Source organism: Thalassophryne amazonica, chromosome 9 (genome assembly GCF_902500255.1).
Source record: "Thalassophryne amazonica chromosome 9, fThaAma1.1, whole genome shotgun sequence".
Lineage (NCBI taxonomy): Eukaryota > Metazoa > Chordata > Actinopteri > Batrachoidiformes > Batrachoididae > Thalassophryne > Thalassophryne amazonica.
This window is the reverse complement of record NC_047111.1, coordinates 78697118-78717650: the sequence shown is the minus strand read 5'-3', so window position 1 is coordinate 78717650 and position 20533 is coordinate 78697118. Positions and strand designations below refer to the sequence as shown.

At 40.8% G+C, this 20533-nt stretch overlaps 1 protein-coding gene across 4 annotated transcripts in view; it reads right to left on the bottom strand.

The window, feature by feature from the left end:
* The window catches only part of LOC117517469 (zinc finger X-chromosomal protein), a 35669-nt gene extending 19967 nt beyond the window's left edge, over positions 1–15702 (bottom strand). The window contains exons 1-3 of one of the 4 annotated variants that reach the window (XM_034178496.1): positions 15413–15702; positions 2555–2651; positions 1972–2286 (exon numbers count right to left, since the gene is read on the bottom strand). In XM_034178496.1, coding sequence (XP_034034387.1) covers positions 1972–2286; positions 2555–2621 — 382 coding nt within the window. In that variant the 5' untranslated portion in view covers positions 2622–2651; positions 15413–15702. Of the gene's footprint in view, positions 1–1971; positions 2287–2554; positions 2782–15183; positions 15322–15412 lie in introns of those variants that run through there. The other 3 variants (XM_034178499.1, XM_034178498.1, XM_034178497.1) reach the window with 3 other exon arrangements.
* Positions 15703–20533: the final 4831 nt, after the last annotated feature.

The window sequence follows — 20533 nt, the reverse complement described above, 5'->3', positions numbered from 1 at the left end:
ATGTAAATGGTTTTACATATGTAACAGTCTGAACTGTTTGCATGAGGACTGCAGCTTTCATTTATTTAGCCAATCAAAGGACAGTATCAATAGATTAATTTTTTCGACTTATGAGTAACTTAGAAGAAACCTGTGTCAACAGTCTCATAACTTAGCTCACATATAGCGGGCGTATGCAGGACGTATGAGTCATATGCTGGCATACGTCGAAAATATTGTGCACGCCCAACATTTTATATATCAGCGAGCTTCAACATGCCCGTAACTTATACAAAACTTACACATAAGTTATTAGATTACACCAATGTATGCAGTTTTTTTTTTATGCGGTTGGCATACACCAGCTAAATTGTTTCTCCGGGTAAAACTGGAGTTGCGTCAGCAAGGGCATCCGGCGTAAAACCTGTGCCAATTACCAATGTGGATCTGGCTGTGTCCGCTGTGGCGACCCTGGAAAAAAAAAAAAAAAAAAAAAAAAAAAAAAAAAAAAAAAAAAAAAAAAAAAAGGTAGCAGCCGAATGACCAACAACAACACCAGCTAAAGTGTCAAGGTGTGACAGGGGTGTTCTTAGTTTTTAATTATTGTTATTATTATTATTAAATTAGCAAAAATATAAAAAAAAAAAAATTCCTTTTTCCCCACCATTGTCATTATGGGGTGTTGTGAGATGAATTTTGAGGGGGAGGAAAAAAAAATTCAACCAATTTGGAATAAGGCTGTAACATAAAATGTGGAAAAAGTGAAGTGTCGTGAATACTTTCCAGATGCACTGTAAATATGCAGATTCATTTAATGTGCGTCGAGGTGTCTCAATATGGCTGCGTGTATTCAGAATCAGTGTATGGACTCCGAAGAGAAATCAGGTGAAGCAGGGGCAGGGACACTCGTCCACACTAAATGTGGGAGCATTTTAAGTAGAGAATGAGGTGTTTTGTTGCACTGCTAGATCTGAGGATACACTTTTGTTACTCCTCCTAAAAGTGACTTGAATTTTTCCATTTACTGCTCAACTGCTAAATATCAACTGCACAACAATCGTGACTGTAAAAGGCAAATTAACAAGAAAGGGGGAGCTTTTTGTTATGGAATAATGTCCAGCAGTGCATACTATACCATTTATTTATTTATTCATTTTTAAAGAGAAGACAATTGAATATTATAAAATAAGTACGTTTTTAAAATGTAATTTTGATCAATTGTGTTATATTACTCAAGTAATAAAAATTGATTAATTCAATTATAAAAATGAAACTAATAGTTAGGTGCTCCCCTTGATTTAATCATGCACTCTCATCTTCTTGAGCCCATAAGCTCCTGTTTTAGGATGGGAATCGAAAACCGGTTCCAAATTCTTCCTAATTTTTCCAGTCAATCTGAAAAGTATGACTCAGATGCCACCAATTCCTCTTCTCAATGCCTGCATGTTTTTCTGACAGCACCACATTGCAAAAACTCATGTGTGACATCACACCTGATGTCAGTCCCTCCATCTAGCAACAAGGAAAACAGCAGCAGTGATCCTGAAAACCTTTGTAAGTCCATATTTTTCCCTAAGGGGGGGCAGGCACCGATAAAGAAAAGGACTGATAAGCAGAATAATAACAGCATTGATAGGGGAAAACAATCTTAATGAACCATCCATATTCCTATTAGAAGGTACTTTTCTTCTTTTAAAGAATTTGTGTCCTAAAGACAAGGCCAGTGGGCAATTTAAATGTTTCTTAAATTTTTCTATTTAAAAACTTTATAATAGCTCACATCAGACACACTTCAGCTGTATTCAAACAGCAGGACTGTTCAGCAGCTCTATCATATTAAGAATAATTTAAGAAAAATGGAAAATTCTGATTATATTGTTACACCATTAAATGGTCATGAATACGACAGTGTTTAAGACACACTTTTGGGTTTTTAGACAAGGAGAATGCAGAGTAAAACTGGCAAAAGCAATCTAATTGCAGTGAACTTACAGGATATCATTAGATAATCTCCACAGCCATCTTGGTCATCGTCTTGCTGCTCTGGATCCAGCCCATCTTCAGGGATGTCTCCCATGGCAACACCCTCCTCTTCACCCTCCAAGGCCATCACGCAGGTTTCTACAGCGACATCTTCATCTTCATCGCAGTGCACATACTCAGAAATCACATCTTCAACAGCATCCTGGATGACTAGCTCGTCTGGGGCAAACCTGTGAACCGCCATGCCTTCCCCCTCGCCTTCTGACACCAACACAGTCTCTTGAAGCTCCACAACAAACTCGTGCCCGCCGGCACCACCCTCATCTGCAAGAAGCAGGATTACCCAATTAACCAGACAACAGTTAAGTACAAGCCTTTATTGTGTGTGGATGTGTTTAATGGTAAATTAAATGATAATGATTCTCACCAATGTATTGCATGTAAATATCACATTGCTAACCTTTTCATTTTTAACCTTATCTGGTCAACCAAAGAATCCTGCTTCTTGAAATACCTGTATACCATCATCACACAGTATAATCATACTTTGTACAGTAAATGGACACACATGACAATTAACATGACCAATTACCCGATCCGTGTAATATTATTTTAGGCTCTTCAGAATGTATTGAAAGCCTGGTGTCATCCTCATCCATTGTCCTCGCACTGCATTTGTTACTGGAGAGCTGAAAGAAAATGATTAAAAATAAAAAGTTACATCTTTGACAGCAAAAGATGTAACAAACAAGTTGAGGTCAAGAAAAATGCATAAATCCCAATCATGTTAATTAGCATAATTTTCTCAATATTTTTCAATAATATGACCAGTATTTCCCCAGCCACTGACAGGTTTGTCAAACCAGCAGTCCCAGGATGTGGGCCACTGGGCTTGAAATATTCAGCAAGAATAAAAACAAACAAACAAAAAAACAGGAAAACTGGAGACATCTGAGCAACAAAGTCTGTGCTACCTTTGTGTAAAGGTTCATTACAATCTATAAACTGCTTTTAGAAGTGTTGCACTTACAAGAGTCATAGACAAACAAGGTAAATCCATAGGACTGTATATATACACCGGTCAAAGCCTGCATGGCGTTACCCATTATCTGCAGAGACCCGGAACAGCCAAAATGACCCCCTTTTGCTTCAGCTTGGGACTCTGGCGAGGACGGTCACATCTCCTCCTCTCTCCTCTATCTCTGCTCCAACTTTCAAGTCCGTACTTCACCAGACTGTGAATTCCTCAAACTATATTTGGATTAACCATAGAATTGATCAGCGGTCTCTGAACGCTACTGACACGATTTTTTCAACAAGGAAGTCAGGGCTGGGGGACCCTGCCTGTTCAGATGGAACCTACCCTGCAGGCTATGTTCTCAATGCCTGGGAGAAGTGGCGCATTGCAGCCAAGATATACATTGCCCTCCAAAAGCATTTGAACACTTGGTATTTCAGACATTTTAATTTGTTTATGCCATTTCAAATACAAACCTCTACAACTTGATAGAAATTAATTAAAAACATAAAAGCCAAGATGATGGGTTGCATAAGTAATGTCTCCTTTGGTATAATACCTGCAAATAATCAGTTTTATTGCCAGTTTTCTTCAGATGGGTCAGGGGATGGATATATGAACATTTCTTGAATATGTCTTGGACTTTATTTACATCAATAACTAAGAAATACAGTGTGGCACTGTAAGGCAAATCTGTATGGACTGAGTGACTGTGCAAGAAGGAGTGAGGAAAGCCAACAACATACCAGAGGTCAGGGCTTGACATAAACCAATTTGCCCTACTGGCCCACAGGGCCAGTAGAATTTAGAAGTTAGTGGCCCACAGTGTAGGAGCACTGGCCCATACTTTTGCATACGAGAGCTCATGATATTCCAGCCTGAAATCCTGCAAATAAACTGCCTATATAATATAAACCAATCCAGAAAAAAAAAATAGTCTATGGACCATGAAGTTAATAAAATAGAATTTATCAGAGGGCATTCTCAAGTGTAAAAAAAAAAAAAATGAAGTGACTCCCATAAAACTTAGAGGGCATTTTTTTAAGCAACCCTCAGAGTTGGCTAACTCACAGTCAGAAATGTAAAATACAGATGTAGGTCCATATCAAAACTAAAAAGTATGCCTTGTCTGGATTGGAGTTACAGATCTAAAAATTGAAAGAAAAAAAAAAAAAAATTATGCTTGGCTCCTTTGCTAATGTTGTCACCATGGGGTTTCCACAAAGGCAAGCTGGTTAGACTTTTAAACCAGCTTCAAAACAGCCAGGGTCTACCAGGACCAAGCATATACTTTACTTACTTGTCGACAAATAGGCCCTGCAGATTTGGCAGAAAAATTCATTCTTCTCTTGGTCATGACCAAGCCACAGCCATTTCTGTGGCCAGGTTGGGACAAAACCTCTCTTCCTTATAGCCTGTCTCTCTCCCTTAACTCATCATCACTAAGCTTCCTCTTCTGGCCAATTCCTTTAGCAAAACTCTTTCCTGGTTGTTGACCAGGTTTGGGTGGATGTAGTTTAAACATATTTCAATTCGAATTTCAAAGTGTTCTGTTAGATTTGCGTCTTGTTCGTCTTCATTTCCTGCAGCTTCCCGCGCATTTAAAGATGCTAACGAACACTGCCGAAGATCGGTGACGGAAATGGCAAATGCATGCTCCACGCATCGACAACATACATTTCAATATGTGCAAGATTCTGCGGGAGCATGGAACGTGGTTATGGATGGGTATTGATAAGATTTCATCGATATCGATACCATTATCAACACCCGATGCGGGATGTGGTCCGTGATGCAAAACCAAAACAAACAAAGAAGAAGAAACAAAACAAACATGGCAGACTTGGTGAAGTTTGATGACATGGAGATGTGAAGAAATTCAATTTTGCCGCTGCAAAATATGGGAAAATAAACAGAATTTAGCGGTTTTTTATAGTGGCCCGAGTGGGCCATCATTTGATAAATTGTACTGGCCCGTAGTGGCCCGAAAGTGAGCCAAATCGGCGCCGGGCCAGCGGGCAAATGGCTATGTCGAGCCCTGGAGGTGGGACACAGTCACCAGCAAGTCATTCTCAAGCCATGAATCGGCAAGTCTCAAGTCATAATGACCAACTGTTTGCAAGCTGACTTGAGACTTGCCGATTCATGACTTGAGAATGACTTGACAGTAACTTTGTCCCACCTCTGCAACACAAACAGACAATCCAAAAGAAGTTATAGGCTTCTCTGGCTGTGACTGGAGAAATCGTGCATAGTGCATGTTTAGCATTTTGTATCCCCAGCTATACAGCTTCATGATGAAGTGGTATAGAGGATTTTCTTTTACCAAAACATCAAATCTAGGCTTTCATCTCAGATGTACCTTATGCAAATTGTATCTGAACTTTCAGGTTTTCTTTTTAAGAAAATCCTCCTCCATATCATTTCATCACAAAGCTGTATAACTGGGGTTACAAAATATCCTTGTAAATCCAATAATAATAATATCAAAGCAAACAGATTTTATTAATTAAACAGGTGGGAAGTCAAAGAGGCGAGGCAGAGATGGTTTGGACATGTGCAGAGGAGGGACCCAGAGTATATAGAGAGAAGGATGCTGAGGATGAAGCAGAGAGGACAAGAGGCCAAAGAGTAGGTTTATGGATGTGCTGAGGGAGGGCATGCAGGTGGTTGGTGTGACAGAGGAAGATTCAGAGGACAGGGTGAGATGGAAACAATAAGCGAAGTGCACATCTCGGGCCGTGCGGTGCATTATGGGTAGGCTAAATTTTTCGACTACCAATCCACAAGCTATGGCGGCGGAAAGCAGCAAGGAGTGCTATAATTTGGATAATTTCAACCGCTGGAAAGTTGACGATTTAAAGCATTTTTATCAGCTCCGCGGATTGCCTGTTACAACCAGGACTACGTACGGCAGTGGACAGAAATGGAAAGAAGAGCTAGCTGTGCTTGCGTGTGCTGCATCTGTACAGAAACTACTGTTAGTGCTGACAAAGGAGGAAGAGAGCGCTGCTGTCAAAAATGACTAGTCCTTGTTGATAGTTGGAGACAAACAAATTTCTGACCCCTTGAAGGCAACTGACGGATGGTTAGACGAAGTCCAGAGACTGAAACTGTGGATAATGCAGAATATTTGCTAAGCAGGGATGAGAAATCGCTACTCCACTGGCTTCGTGATGACTACAATGAAGGTGAGTCTCACATATAACCTCTTTGGTGTCAACCCTTAACCCACCAGGGGCTCAGTGGACTCCCAATCACCTTGGCTCAACAGGTTCAGGGCAGCATTGGGAAAACACAGCATACACTCTGTCCTCATCTCTAGATACGCCAGAGCACTTCTTTCCATGTTTGGACCCAGAAGTATGTTGAGGCTGCACAAGGCTAACTTGACCGTAGCGAAAGGGAGCAGAGGCTGTTTGCTTTTAACTTGCTACATACACATGAACACACAACTGCTTCTTCACTGCTCACTAGGGCTGAAACGATTAATCGAGTAATTCGAATAACTCGATTACAAAAAATGTTCGAGGCAAATTCTTTACCTCGAAGCTTCGTTTAAAGCTGTACTACATATGCCAGGCCTGTAGGTGGCACTGTAACGCTCCCACAAAAAAATGAGAAGAAGACCATAGAGCACGCCCATAACTAATGTAAGCGCTAATCAATGTAGCAGGCGATGCTACACGTTTACAAAGCCACATGCTGAGTAAAATAAAGCCTTTTAAGAGAAAGGGTCCGCGCGGATCGTCTGAAACGGACTTATGCATTTAAAGTGAAGCAGTGTGTTTATATATATATATATTTTTTTTTTAAACGTGGTTTGCTCCACTGGTTGCTCTCCACCTCCGCAGATGAAGCGAAAGGAAGTGCACTTTAAATTAATCATGTTTAACTATTCAAAAAAATGCTTATATTCAGATTTGATAAGTGTTTTTAATCAACAGGCTGTAGAGTTAATTTAACAGTGCAGCTGTTGTGGAAATGTTGCACTCCACAGCCGTTTTTTCAAAGGCTTTGTTATTTGCCAAATATCCACAGTAAACAAGGAATTTGACTTCGGTTTGAGCTGCTCTGTACGGCATGTAGAAATATACACTAAACACTGAATAAATCAGCAATAAAAAGTGCAAATGAAATGTGCAATAAAAAAAAAAAAAACCCTAACCCTAAACAAACAAACAAACAAAAAAAACAATGTCCTGTTCGCAGACTGAAGATTTCACAGAGCGCCTGGGCTTATGGTTTGGCAAAGCTCCAAAAAACTTAATAATGTGAAAAAAATAAATAATTACCTGGGAAAACAGAGAGAGAGGGAACATCCTAAACTTAAAAATCTGCATGATGGCACAGCGACATTGTGCCATTGCTTAGCGAGAGCCCTGCCACTACTGATATTGTTTAAAAATACAAAAGTACTTTTTTTATCCGATTACTAGATTAATCGATAAAATAATCGATAGAATACTCAATTCCAAAAATATTCGATAGCTGCACCCTACTGCTCACGTAAACAGATCGGCTTTGATTTCACTGCAAATCTGGATGCTGATCAAAACTTATCTAAGGCTTTTCTCTATGTCGAAGGGTGTGGCTGCCATTTTGACCCTTCGCCATGGATCATTATATTTAAACAGGCACTGATGTCACATACTTAACACGGTCAACTTCATTCCACTTCGAAAACACGCATAACAAGTTGGTGAACGTAGGTGATGATCGCAGTGAAGTTACGAGTAACGGCGTCCATGTGGCGGCGTGCCAAATATCGACTATTCGCCATGAAATTACGTTCTTCCTTTTGACTGCTTTAATTTTGTAATATCATCATGAAAATTGATACACAGGTACAGCACAAGAACCTCTTACAATTCATAGGGGCATCACTCATGGGCGTGTTATTTTTGACAACATACATCAGAGTCCATTCATTCAGTTCATTTCAGTTCCATGCCCAAACGGTGGCAGTAATGCACCGTGTTGGTTCGCAAGCCTCCAATAATTTCCAAAAAAGGAGGGTTCATTTGTTTTGGGCTTAAGAGGTAATACAGTCATATTTTGGGAGACTGTGCTGTTTTCCTAACGATTTACTTTGTTGTTGACATTTAAAGTCATGAGCTGCATTTTTCCTCCAGTAATCATACAATAAGTGTAGCTAATGGGTGAAGCATTCAGCTGCTAAAAAAAATGTTAATGCCTTTAGCATTCAGACGAGAGTTTAATTCAGTCTGCGAGTCAAAACCACAAGATTAATGAGTTTGAGCAATAGACAAAAATTTGTCTGAGGTGAGTGAGTGAAAATAATATGCGACGTTAGTGCCCTGCTGAGGTTTATCAGCTAAATTATTAGCTTTTAACTGCAGGATGTTGAATCAATCACTGTCGAGCTGAGTTTTTGACCCATTTTAATTTTTCTAAATAAACCACAGTTTTTTAACCATCGAGTAATCAAAGAAAATAGCACAGTGCTGTGTCATATTTCTTTATATTTTAAGAAATATATTTCTTGACCCACATCAGAAACATACATGTGCTGAATGAATGAATCTATAATTACTACATGTACACATTACTTTTCATGCTATTTTGTCTAAAAATAGATTTCTAATGTAAGAAAAGTTTAACTTCAAAATGTACAGTAATCAGAAATTAATGTTGAAGTAAACACACATTTGTAAGGATTTTCAGGTGGCCAAGAATTTGAAAACAGAGATAATCAATAGCTCCTGCCAAAACTAGGAAATCTCAAAAGTGAATAAAGGTTGAACAAGTTGATGCATTAATAAATAAATACTCCTAATCGATACTGAGAATTATTATTTTTGAGGTCTTTGAATTGTCATTTCTTTTACGGTGTAGTTTTCTGAACCACAATATGTCTTTCTGGATTAAAAGCTGGTAGCACAAAACAAGTTGTGTGAAAAGACTGGGGTGGAAAAATTGACCTGTCCCCCCCCCCCCCCAAAAAAAAAAAATAAAATAAAATTTGGTGGGTAAATAGACCTGAAAATGCACCAGAGTGCATCAGAGATCTCAATTTTTTCTGGGGGACAACCCCCCAGACCCCCCACCAGGGGCTTCAGGCTTTTGGATCTTGCCAAAAGTTTTCAGGTCCCCCCCCCCCACGGCCCACTTTCATCACCGATAAGAGATCTATAGTTGAAGTTCATCACAGGCTGGCACTTTTGTTTTTATTATTCCTTCTGGGACGTGTGTGTCGTGGCTGACACCACCCAGAAAACTGCACACCGGTTGGAAGCTCGTCAACTTGCAAACAAAAATCAAGAAGTTAATTCAAGGTGATTAAGAGAAGTTTAACGCTAAACAGACAGCACTATTAGACCAGTTCAAGTCAAGTTTAAGTTAAAGTTTCCTGGCTGGTGCAAAACTGATGACTGCATTAAAAAAAATGTGGGAGTGATGAGTGTTCTCTGCAGTTCATAAGCTTATTTTAATTTTGATTATCCATTATATTTTTGTCTGTTGTTCCCATTTCCATTTTTATTTACACATTATGTGTACTTGGCCACACTTTCTGTCTGTCATGCAATGAATGAATGAAGTCAAATCATGTCTTTATTATAGTATACACCAGAGGTGCCCAACCTTTTTTGAACCGAGCTCTACTTTTAAAGTTGATAGTGTATCGAGATCTACCAAGCCATATCAAACACCATAGCATAACCACAATATATTGTGCACCAATATAATAACACAATTTTTGTTGTGATGTCTGTCTGGAAAACCTGATGTCCTGTGCACCGGCAACATTTCCAGGATTTTGTATTATAAACTGTTTTTATAATTTGTGTCGGTAGCTAATTTGTGTCGGTAGCATGACCCAAGCAGACAGTCACCCCTTTGAGTCTGGTCTGCTTGAGGTTTCTTCCTCAGAGGAAGTTTTTCCTTACCACTGTCACCTGTGTGCTTGCTGTGGGGGTTGGTAAGGTTAGACCTTACTTGTGTAAAGCACCATGGGGCAACTTTGTTGTGACTGACGCTATATAAATGAAAATAAATTTAAACAAATTGAATTTTCTGGTAGGTTTTAACAATAACAATGCATCATTTAAAGTAGACCTGCATTGAAATAAATGGTCAGATTTCAGAAAGAAATAGCTGATATGTATTTATAAGACCCTTGTGAATGCGGTAAAGTAAATCTGTAAGCCCAAATTTGTAATTCAGCGGAGAAATTGACAAATTTACAGCTAAAATTTAGCCCTCTGTGAAAACAGTTTGTACAGCCGTATCATTTCCATGACGTCAGGGACAAGACGATGCGCTCCCGCCTTCAGTCCGATCCTGCATTGAAATTGATTTTATCTGTTAGTAATGTTACTTATACACGTCCTGGTTTCAACATTCAAAAGTAAGCTGCAATGAATGTGAGATACAGATCTGTGTGCTCAGATCAGCAACGACATCGACAGCGGGCGCCATTCTTCCTCTCCCGCTCTCTGCCTCCGCTGCGCTTATTAAGTCTGCGGGCTCGTTAACGAGCTCGTTAACCGCTGACGCGGGCCACTCACACCGCCCGTGTCTGCTTTGCAGCCGGTGTTGTGCCAGATTCTACTGAATGGAGCTGCAGCACACTTGGCACAAGTCCTGAGATTACGCTGGCTGTTTTAATGCGAAGCGGCCGGTACACCTGTTGCTGCAAGGACAGACTTCTTGCGGCAAAATCCACAGCATCGCACGTCTCGGCAATCGGAACCCCAGAGCTCCATGGACGCTGAGAGAGGTTTATATATTTTTAATGACTGGGATTCTTTGCGGGTCTCACCTCCATATCCCGCGATGGTACCGCAGGCGAAAGACAGTAGATTTTCATTGCGACACCACTCAATCAAACGGGCGTATGAAAAAGTCCCCCAAAATAATTTTCAAGCACAAATAAAAGAAATGTGTACTCGCCAAACGTGCCACAAGACAATATGAAGTTTTAAAAAAAAGTAGATCCTTCCGTATAAGACAAGAAAAAGGTGCAGATGCAAACTGACGTAAATCCACAAATTACAATTGGCGCAATGCATGCTGGGAGACAGTCTCGGCAGCGTCCATGATGAGAGGGACAATTTGCGGAGGGCTAAATGTTAGCTGTAAATTTGTCATTTTCAAATGAAGATTTCTCCGTTGAATGACAGATCTGGGCTTGCAGATTTACTTTACTACATTCAGAAGGCTCTCGTGTAAATGTAAGTCATTTTTTGTTCAAAAAATCTGACTGCATTTTTTTCAATGCAGGTCTCCTTTAAGTAAATGTGCATCGTGGAAAAGAATAAGCACAAGTAGGCCTAGGATTGGCCTCAAGTTGGAAAAGTTGTTCCTCACCTTAGCGGGACTTCTGGCCCCAAGAGGAGGAAGCTCGTCTCTCATAGTCCGGACAGGAGGCGCTGAGAACCAGATGTAAGCAGGCACTCTCTGTCTGCATTAGATTCCAGATTTGGACATTCATGTCAGGTGTTGCTAGGATTTGAGCTCAATGTCATTTTTCAGTGTGATGATCCAGGTTGAAGAGTGATGCCACTTTGGACGATATACAGTCCACATCTATATTTTCCCCAAATGGAAAACAGAGAAAAAAGGCTCTTTGGATGCAAAGTCAATAAAGCACCTGTCAAATTCTGACAAGATGCTCTGCACGTGATCATCTTAACGTGCACTCTCAGGCTCCGCCCAGTCTGTGTCCTGGTGCTCTGCTGAGCCACCTAACGTCTGTGTGCAACAGATGTGTGTCTCCTCCAACTGCGAACAGAATAAATGTGTCCTCAGACTCCTGGCCCAAACAGAACACCACAATCTTGCTCGCCACATTCATCACTCTTCATGCTCGCTAACTTTTAAATTCCTGGTCTTTTTGGGCAAGCAGAGTAGATTTAGTCGGGTCAGCATTAGAAGTTAGCACTGTATTTCTTGTGAATCGTCTGAAATGCTGCTCCAAAATCCCTTTCTTCAGTAAAACCACATTTACATTGCAGATTAGACAGATGGATTTGCCATTCGAATAAATGAAAAAATAATCCAGAATGAAAATGATAATTTTTCGTTTTATTATCCACCATAGAAGAAGAGCTCTTCTCTTGCGTTTCATGGCAGCCGGCATCCTTGTTGGTGCATTGCTGCCACCTGCTGCATCAGTCTATTATAGCAGCACTAAATCCTCTCGAGGATTTTTTTTCATGAAATCGACCGGAACTCAGCCCGCAATCAACCAGTCGATCGCGATCGACCGGTTGGACATGCCAGGTATACACTTTTATCTTATTCAGGAGTGGAGAAAGGAATCCATCACTGACCACCATGTATGTCCTGTGACATATGAGAATATCTCATCAGTGGAGAGGAGAGAGACCTGCAAACAAGGCTCCTTACAGACTACAAAGAAGGAAAAGCCTACATATATTTTGATTCAAAGTTGGTGAAGGAAGTGTTTTACCATCCTATTACCAATCCTTTGCTTGGATTGCCAGCCAAATGATTAAGAACTGTATTATGAATACCCATGTACAACTATAATATTCAATTCCAATAATGTGTACATTTCACATTACAATGACAGTGTACGCAAGACCAAGGTGTCATCTGCTAAATCTTCATGCAGATCACACCCCCATCACCATATAAATAAATAAAAAAAAATTGTGAATTAAATGTTTCTGATTTTGTGTACAATGCAAATAAGAAAGCAAGAGTTGCACTGAAAACGGGCCTTAAAATATCTCTTGAACTGGAAACCAATACCTATCACATTCAGTACGCCAAGTAAGTATGAAATATACCAAAAAGACAAAACACTGTGGGAGAAGACCATTTTTAATGAATGTATCTTGTAGTCACATTTAATCACCAATAAATTTTCTGTTCCATTACTCTCAACTGGCCAATGCCTGTGTAGTAAAACCTGGCCATTTCAAAATTGCAAGACTGAATGTCTTTTAAATAACATTGCTCATCCCATACTATTCTTACGAAAGATATCTCTATATTGTTTGTAACATATGTTATCATTTGTTAATTACTATAGTGTGTAAACTCTCAGCACACAAGTGGGGGCAACAAATTGCAAAGTGCTGCAAAGACACAGTGTCATCCAGCACTGGAACAAGAGTAACTGGCACAGTGTTTTTTAATATGGCAAACCACTTCATTCTCCCAACAGCCTGTTCAATGTGAATCCCGGCATTTGCAATTTTTCTCGTCTTTGCAACATCAGCAGCAGTTTGTTGATCAATGCCTTTGGCACGGCGCATCAAAAGTTCACATCAGAGTAAAAAACAGACTTTTCTTAAACCTCTTAAAATCAACCCTACATCTGTGGTCAATCCCCCCCCCCCCAAAAAAAATCAATCTTTTTGCAATCTAACTACAGTAAACAGACCAGGATTGTAAAAAATTTTGACCTCTCTACTCTGAAGGTGAGAAAGAAGCTTCTTATTTCAATGAAATAATGTTACAAATGACGGCAGCATGGTGGATTAGTGGTTAGCACTGTTGCCTCACAGCGAGAAGGTCGTGGGTTCAATTCCCGTGGCCCTTCTGTGTGGAGTTTGCATGTTCTCCCCGTGTTTGCGTGGGTTTCCTCCAGGTGCTCCGGTTTCCTCCCACATCCAAAGACATGCGGGTTAGGTGGATTGGAATCTTTAAATTGACCGTAGGTGTGTGTGTGGGTGTGTCTGTGTTTGTCTATTTGTGGCCCTGCGACAGACTGGCGTCCTGTCCTGGGTGTACCCCACCTCACGCTCTATGACTGCTGAGATAGGTTCCAGCCCCCCGCGACCCTTAATTGGACTAAGCGGTAATCCATACAGTTGCAGCAGCGGGTGTATATAATTAAAGTGGCCACCTCATTATTCATGCCTTATTATTCGGTGGGACCTAGGCTTTATGCAGAATGCTCTCGATTCAAACCCCACACCTGCCTATTCTCCATGTAATATGGAGTTGCATCAAGAAAGGCATTCGGCGAAAAACTTGCACCAAATCAACATGCAGCTCCACCTCTGCTGTGGCTACTACCCCCAGTGAAAAACAAGGGAGCAGCCACAGGGACTTACTTTTACTCCCACTCAATCCTTCATGAACTAAAACTTCTGAAAGCAATCTAAAAGGTGTTACAGCACTCAGCGATTTGACTGCTAAAAATGTTTTTATAGAACTGGTTTATTTTTACCTCGTGGCTATGTTTCTGGTGCAGTGAACAATTACAAATTTTCCAACACCAGATCTGCTGGCAATGGCATCAAGGTGTTATTAGGTTTAGGCATTTCTCTCAGGTGTGAATAGATTTGATCACATGACCATTGTAAATGTGGTCACGTGACAGCATCCAGAAAAACAGACTGACAATTACAGTTGTGGCAGTGGAAAGACAGTCACTGCCTTTTTTTAAGTGCTTATCCTGTAAAACAGCAACCTAAGTGCCAATATGTATGATACTTCCCAAGTGAAATAAGTTACAAGTTAATGTTTTGGGCTTTTTTTTTTTTTTTTGCCTTCTTGTTGCTATAACAAAAGAGTGCATGTGAAAGGACAAGTGGTACAACTGCCATAAATACAGCACTATTTCAGTCTATTCACAAATCCAGCTGTCTTCAGCAAAAGGTAAACGATCTCACACCTTGTAAGCAACAAAGCAAAATAAAAGGAAGTGCCTGGCATAAGGATGTAGAGATGTAAACAATGGATTTGTCATTTAATTTCCACTGCAGGCACCGCAACAACCCAACCTCCAGCTACAAAATGATGGCAGCGTGTGCAGATGTGGCGCAAAGCACTGCACATCTGCAGAACACAGAAAACCTGCCGCGGGGCTCACATTAGCCAACTCTAAATAATGAAGAATGGCAAGTGACCGCACAAGTAGCGCTGATATACAAAACGCAAAGTCCAACGACTACAGCCAAATAATACATTTATAAGACAGTTATATGCGCGGTGGATAGACAGCTGTAAGCTAAAAGTCACAAAACAAAGGAGGGATGTAAATGTTATCAGCCGACACAAGCCATTTCACAACACCAGCATGCGCCATTTTGTTAGCTTCATGCTTGGATAAATGCTAACTGCACCGCTAACATAACGTTTGCTTCTGGATAAATAATGCACGTTTCGAGCACATTATAGGCCTTATAACACAATTACGTTTATAATAAGTAGCGTATAAGTTAGCTATCGTCGACTAGAGGGTAAAAATGACTTACTGTCGCAGGCTGGCTAGCTTAGGCCTGAATACCCGATCGTGGCCTCAATTGAGGCCTGGGCCTGAAAAGAAAAGGCCCAACCCTTCTGCGGCCTCTCGGCACCGACAATAAAGAAATAAATCAACACAGGCATCCAACAACAAAGAGATACACACAAAAGTGCCTACAGATTTTTTTTTTTTTTTTTTTTTGCAAACGGATGCGAGAGCCAAAAAGCGGAGCCACGTACCAGATTGTTGCCGCAGGGATCGGCCTCCGTCCGCTCCTCGGCTTCCCCCAGGCCGCCTAGTTCCCCCAGACTCGGGCAGGATTCAGTCGGGAATTTAGTGTTATTTGGGCGGGCCGGAGAGGAGCAGAGAAGGAGGGGTTAGGGTTTGTTTGTGGAGCTCCGCTGAAAGCGAGCAGGACGTGCGGAGCCAGTCATGCTACAGCCCCCCGCTCCTCCGAGCTGCGAGGCCGCCGTCAGCACGACACGTCACAGCCCGAGAGCCACAGGAAAACGCGGAAGGACGGTGGAAATCACTCCGACACGCACCGAGCAGGCCGTCGTGCCTTCACACGCATTTTTTTCAAAGTTTTAAATCGTTTTCGGGAAGCCTGTGTGGGTTGGTGGTTAGGTTCTCCAAAGAACAGGCGTTTTCTTTCTATAAGTCAGGTTGATGCTTATGTCTTGGATTTCATATAAACAGTAGAGTAAACCTGTCTGTTGTAGGGAGTTTCAAAACTGTGAATGTGCAGGAAAGAGCCTAGTGAAGGAAGCCACCAAAACAACCATGACGGCTCTGAAGGGCTTCTGTGGCTGATAGTCACCAGTTCCAGTTTTACGGAGGAGTGGAGCAGAGGGTTTTAATGCAAGAAAACAGAATAAATTTTGATTTAAAAAATTAATTGAACATTTTTTTTAACCATGTTAGTCCCATTGAGATCGAGATCTCTTTTGCAAGGGAGACCTGGGCAATGATCACTCACTCACTCATCTTCAACCACTTTTTTTCTCTCTCTCTTGCTGTCTCTTTCTTTGACTACTTTATGAGTTTTGTTGTTGTATATGAGTGAAATGTTGTTGCAGGGGTGTCTAATAAATTCAAATTAAAAATTCAGTTCAAAACTTAGTCCAGTTAAGGGTCATGGGTGGCTGGAGCCTATTATAAATTTTTCAATTCACCTAACCTACATGTCTTTAAAATGTAAATGGCATATTTTCTACAATGCTTAAATGCCTGCGTTTTGCAAAAAAAAAAAAAAAAAAAAAAAAAGGATTGTTTTTAGGCCCCAACATCTCCTGGATTTGGCAAAGATAGAAAGATAGATAGATCTGGGTATTTTCAAAGGCCATGGCTACGGGTACGGACCTGTATCTATAGAGACCATTCTAAAGATACGGGGGTGTCTTACCGACAAATCAGAATGAGCAAATATGTCTGTACCTGTACCATATGTGGCTAAAGGTCCGGCAAGGCTTCAAAACTCATCCGTACATTGGGCCTCATGTATCAACGTTGCGTACGGCGATATTTGAGCGTATCTGGGGTGTACGCCAAAACGGCTGCGCTACTTGGCATTTATCAATGTGGTCGTTGGTGTACGCTGCGCTGAAAATATACACCAGGTTGAGAGATGGCGTAAATTATACACCAAAATGAACCAGCGCTGGAATCCACGTAAAAATGAAGATGATCAACATGATAAACAGTGCTATTATACAAATCAATGCATATGTTACATAAATAACACTTTCCTGATTATACTACATAATAATCAATACAAATCCCGCCTTTGTGGGATTGTTGGTCTCGAGCACGATCCGTGGTTACAGCGCTGACAGGAAGGAAAGAGCTGCTCGCCTTTTTCTCCAGACTTCGAGCCTGGAGCCAGAGCAGCGCTGAGCTTAACTTCATGTGGTGTGATCGTTTTAGACTATGAAATTGATAATAACAACTGTAGTTTCATCATTCCCTTAATTCTTAATTATTGACATGTGAAAAGAGAATACAGTGGTCCCTCGCTATAACGCCGTTCACCTGTCGTGGCCTCGGAGTCTTGCGGAGTATTTAGTCCAATTTTGCATGCTTTTGTTTTTTTACAGTGTTCTGTGTTCTGCGTATCTGTTTATAAGAATCTTGTTGCCCAGAAGAGAAAAGAGCGCCAACAACTACTCATAACTGTCTTTGTCACACGGAAACAGACACCTGCAGCCAGGTGTGAGTGGAAAAAGGCGCGGCGTCAGGACGCAGAGGCACGATCTGTGAAATACTGGTCAGTCACTATTAATCATTTCTTATGTGTCCGACCTCGTTCGTTGATTGTTAAAATTAATTCGTTAGTTCTAAATGCCATCATAATTATTTATAGGAAAACGTTCTATTTTTATTTCTCAAACAAATGTTTGGGCCTGAAAACAGTTTGGTATTATTTTCCTACTAAGGTTTGAACTTTGAGAGTGTTTACACACGAGAGAAAAGTGAGAAAATGTTCATGCCTGATTGAGAAAGTGTATAAACTGTGTAGTGAGGGGTTTTACAGCTTTGAAACGTCTATAATAATTGTAAAAAATAACACTGCCTAACGTCGCGGTTTCGCGTATTTTGGGCTATTTTTTAGAACGTAACTCCAGCGATTAATGAGGGACCACTGTAACACTTTATTGATTATATACTACAAAACAATTGATACGACGGCCGCTTTTGACGCTCTATTGGCACGTGTCGTGATTGATGGAGTTCTTTTTCATTGCCGTCTTTCCGGTTTCCATGTCGTAAAATGAGGGTGTGTCTGAAGCGGAGTCTGAATATTTATGGGCGCGTTTATTATAATTACGATCGTTTCCACCCACCGCATTTATCAAGATCACGTCAGGCGTACGCCAGAAATGGGCAGGTGCGCACTGCTTGATACATGTCACAGCGACTTTGGTGTATTTCAAGTTTACGCCGTAAATTTACACCACAAGTGCGCAACATTGATACATGAGGCCCATTGTCCGTATCTTCAGTGAACCTCGGTCTGTACCTTTAGCAGTCCCTCAGAAGATGCGGATGTACGAGGTCTACTAGAAAAGTATCCTACCTTTTTATTTTTTTCAAAAACTATATGGATTTGAATCACGTGCGATTACATCAGCCAACCTTGAACCCTCGTGCGCATGCGTGAGTTTTTTCACACCTGTCGGTTGCGTCATTCGCCTGTGGGCAGGCTTTGAGTGAGGAGTGGTCCACCCCTCTCGTCAGATTTTTTTTGTCTGGGAACTTCCTGAGAGACTGGCGCTTTGCTTGATCAAAATTTTTTCAGAACCTGTGAGGCACATCGAAGTGGACACCATTCAAGAAATTCAGCTGGTTTTCAGTGAAAATTTTAACGGCTGATGAGAGATTATCAATCAATCAATCAATCAATTTATTTTTATATAGCGCCAAATCACAACAAACAGTTGCCCCAAGGCGCTTTATATTGTAAGGCAAGGCCATACAATAATTATGTAAAACCCCAACGGTCAAAACGACCCCCTGTGAGCAAGCACTTGGCTACAGTGGGAAGGAAAAACTCCCTTTTAACAGGACGAAACCTCCAGCAGAACCAGGCTCAGGGAGGGGCAGTCTTCTGCTGGGACTGGTTGGGGCTGAGGGAGAGAACCAGGAAAAAGACATGCTGTGGAGGGGAGCAGAGATCGATCACTAATAATTAAATGCAGAGTGGTGCATACAGAGCAAAAAGAGAAAGAAACAGTGCATCATGGGAACCCCCCAGCAGTCTACGTCTATAGCAGCATAACTAAGGGATGGTTCAGGGTCACCCGATCCAGCCCTAACTATAAGCTTTAGCAAAAAGGAAAGTTTTAAGCCTAATCTTAAAAGTAGAGAGGGTGTCTGTCTCCCTGATCTGAATTGGGAGCTGGTTCCACAGGAGAGGAGCCTGAAAGCTGAAGGCTCTGCCTCCCATTCTACTCTTACAAACCCTAGGAACTACAAGTAAGCCTGCAGTCTGAGAGCGAAGCGCTCTATTGGGGTGATATGGTACTACAAGGTCCCTAAGATAAGATGGGACCTGATTATTCAAAACCTTATAAGTAAGAAGAAGAATTTTAAATTCTATTCTAGAATTAACAGGAAGCCAATGAAGAGAGGCCAATATGGGTGAGATATGCTCTCTCCTTCTAGTCCCCGTCAGTACTCTAGCTGCAGCATTTTGAATTAACTGAAGGCTTTTTAGGGAACTTTTAGGACAACCTGATAATAATGAATTACAATAGTCCAGCCTAGAGGAAATAAATGCATGAATTATTTTTTCAGCATCACTCTGAGACAAGACCTTTCTGATTTTAGAGATATTGCGTAAATGCAAAAAAGCAGTCCTACATATTTGTTTAATATGCGCTTTGAATGACATATCCTGATCAAAAATGACTCCAAGATTTCTCACAGTATTACTAGAGGCCAGGGCAATGCCATCCAGAGTAAGGATCTGGTTAGACACCATGTTTCTAAGATTTCTGGGGCCAAGTACAATAACTTCAGTTTTATCTGAGTTTAAAAGCAGGAAATTAGAGGTCATCCATGTCTTTATGTCTGTAAGACAATCCTGCAGTTTAGCTAATTGGTGTGTGTCCTCTGGCTTCATGGATAGATAAAGCTGGGTATCATCTGCGTAACAATGAAAATTTAAGCAATACCGTCTAATAATACTACCTAAGGGAAGCATGTATAACGTGAATAAAATTGGTCCTAGCACAGAACCTTGTGGAACTCCATAATTAACCCTACTCTGTGAAGAAGATTCCCCATGTACATGAACAAATTGTAATCTATTAGACAAATATGATTCAAACCACCGCAGCGCAGTGCCTTTAATACCTATGGCATGCTCTAATCTCTGTAATAAAATTTTATGGTCAACAGTATCAAAAGAAGCACTGAGGTCTAACAGAACAAGCACAGAGATGAGTCCACTGTCCGAGGCCATAAGAAGATCATTTGTAACCTTCACTAATGCTGTTTCTGTACTATGATGAATTCTAAAACCTGACTGAAACTCTTCAAATAGACCATTCCTCTGCAGATGATCAGTTAGCTGTTTTACAACTACCCTTTCAAGAATTTTTGAGAGAAAAGGAAGGTTGGAGATTGGCCTATAATTAGCTAAGATAGCTGGGTCAAGTGATGGCTTTTTAAGTAATGGTTTAATTACTGCCACCTTAAAAGCCTGTGGTACATAGCCAACTAACAAAGATAGATTGATCATATGTTCCAACATATGATCAATCTATCATATGTTGGAACATATGATAGATTGGAAGCCTTAAGGACAAGTTGGAACATGTCCAGCTGTTAAACAATTTCTCAGATACTCACTCAAC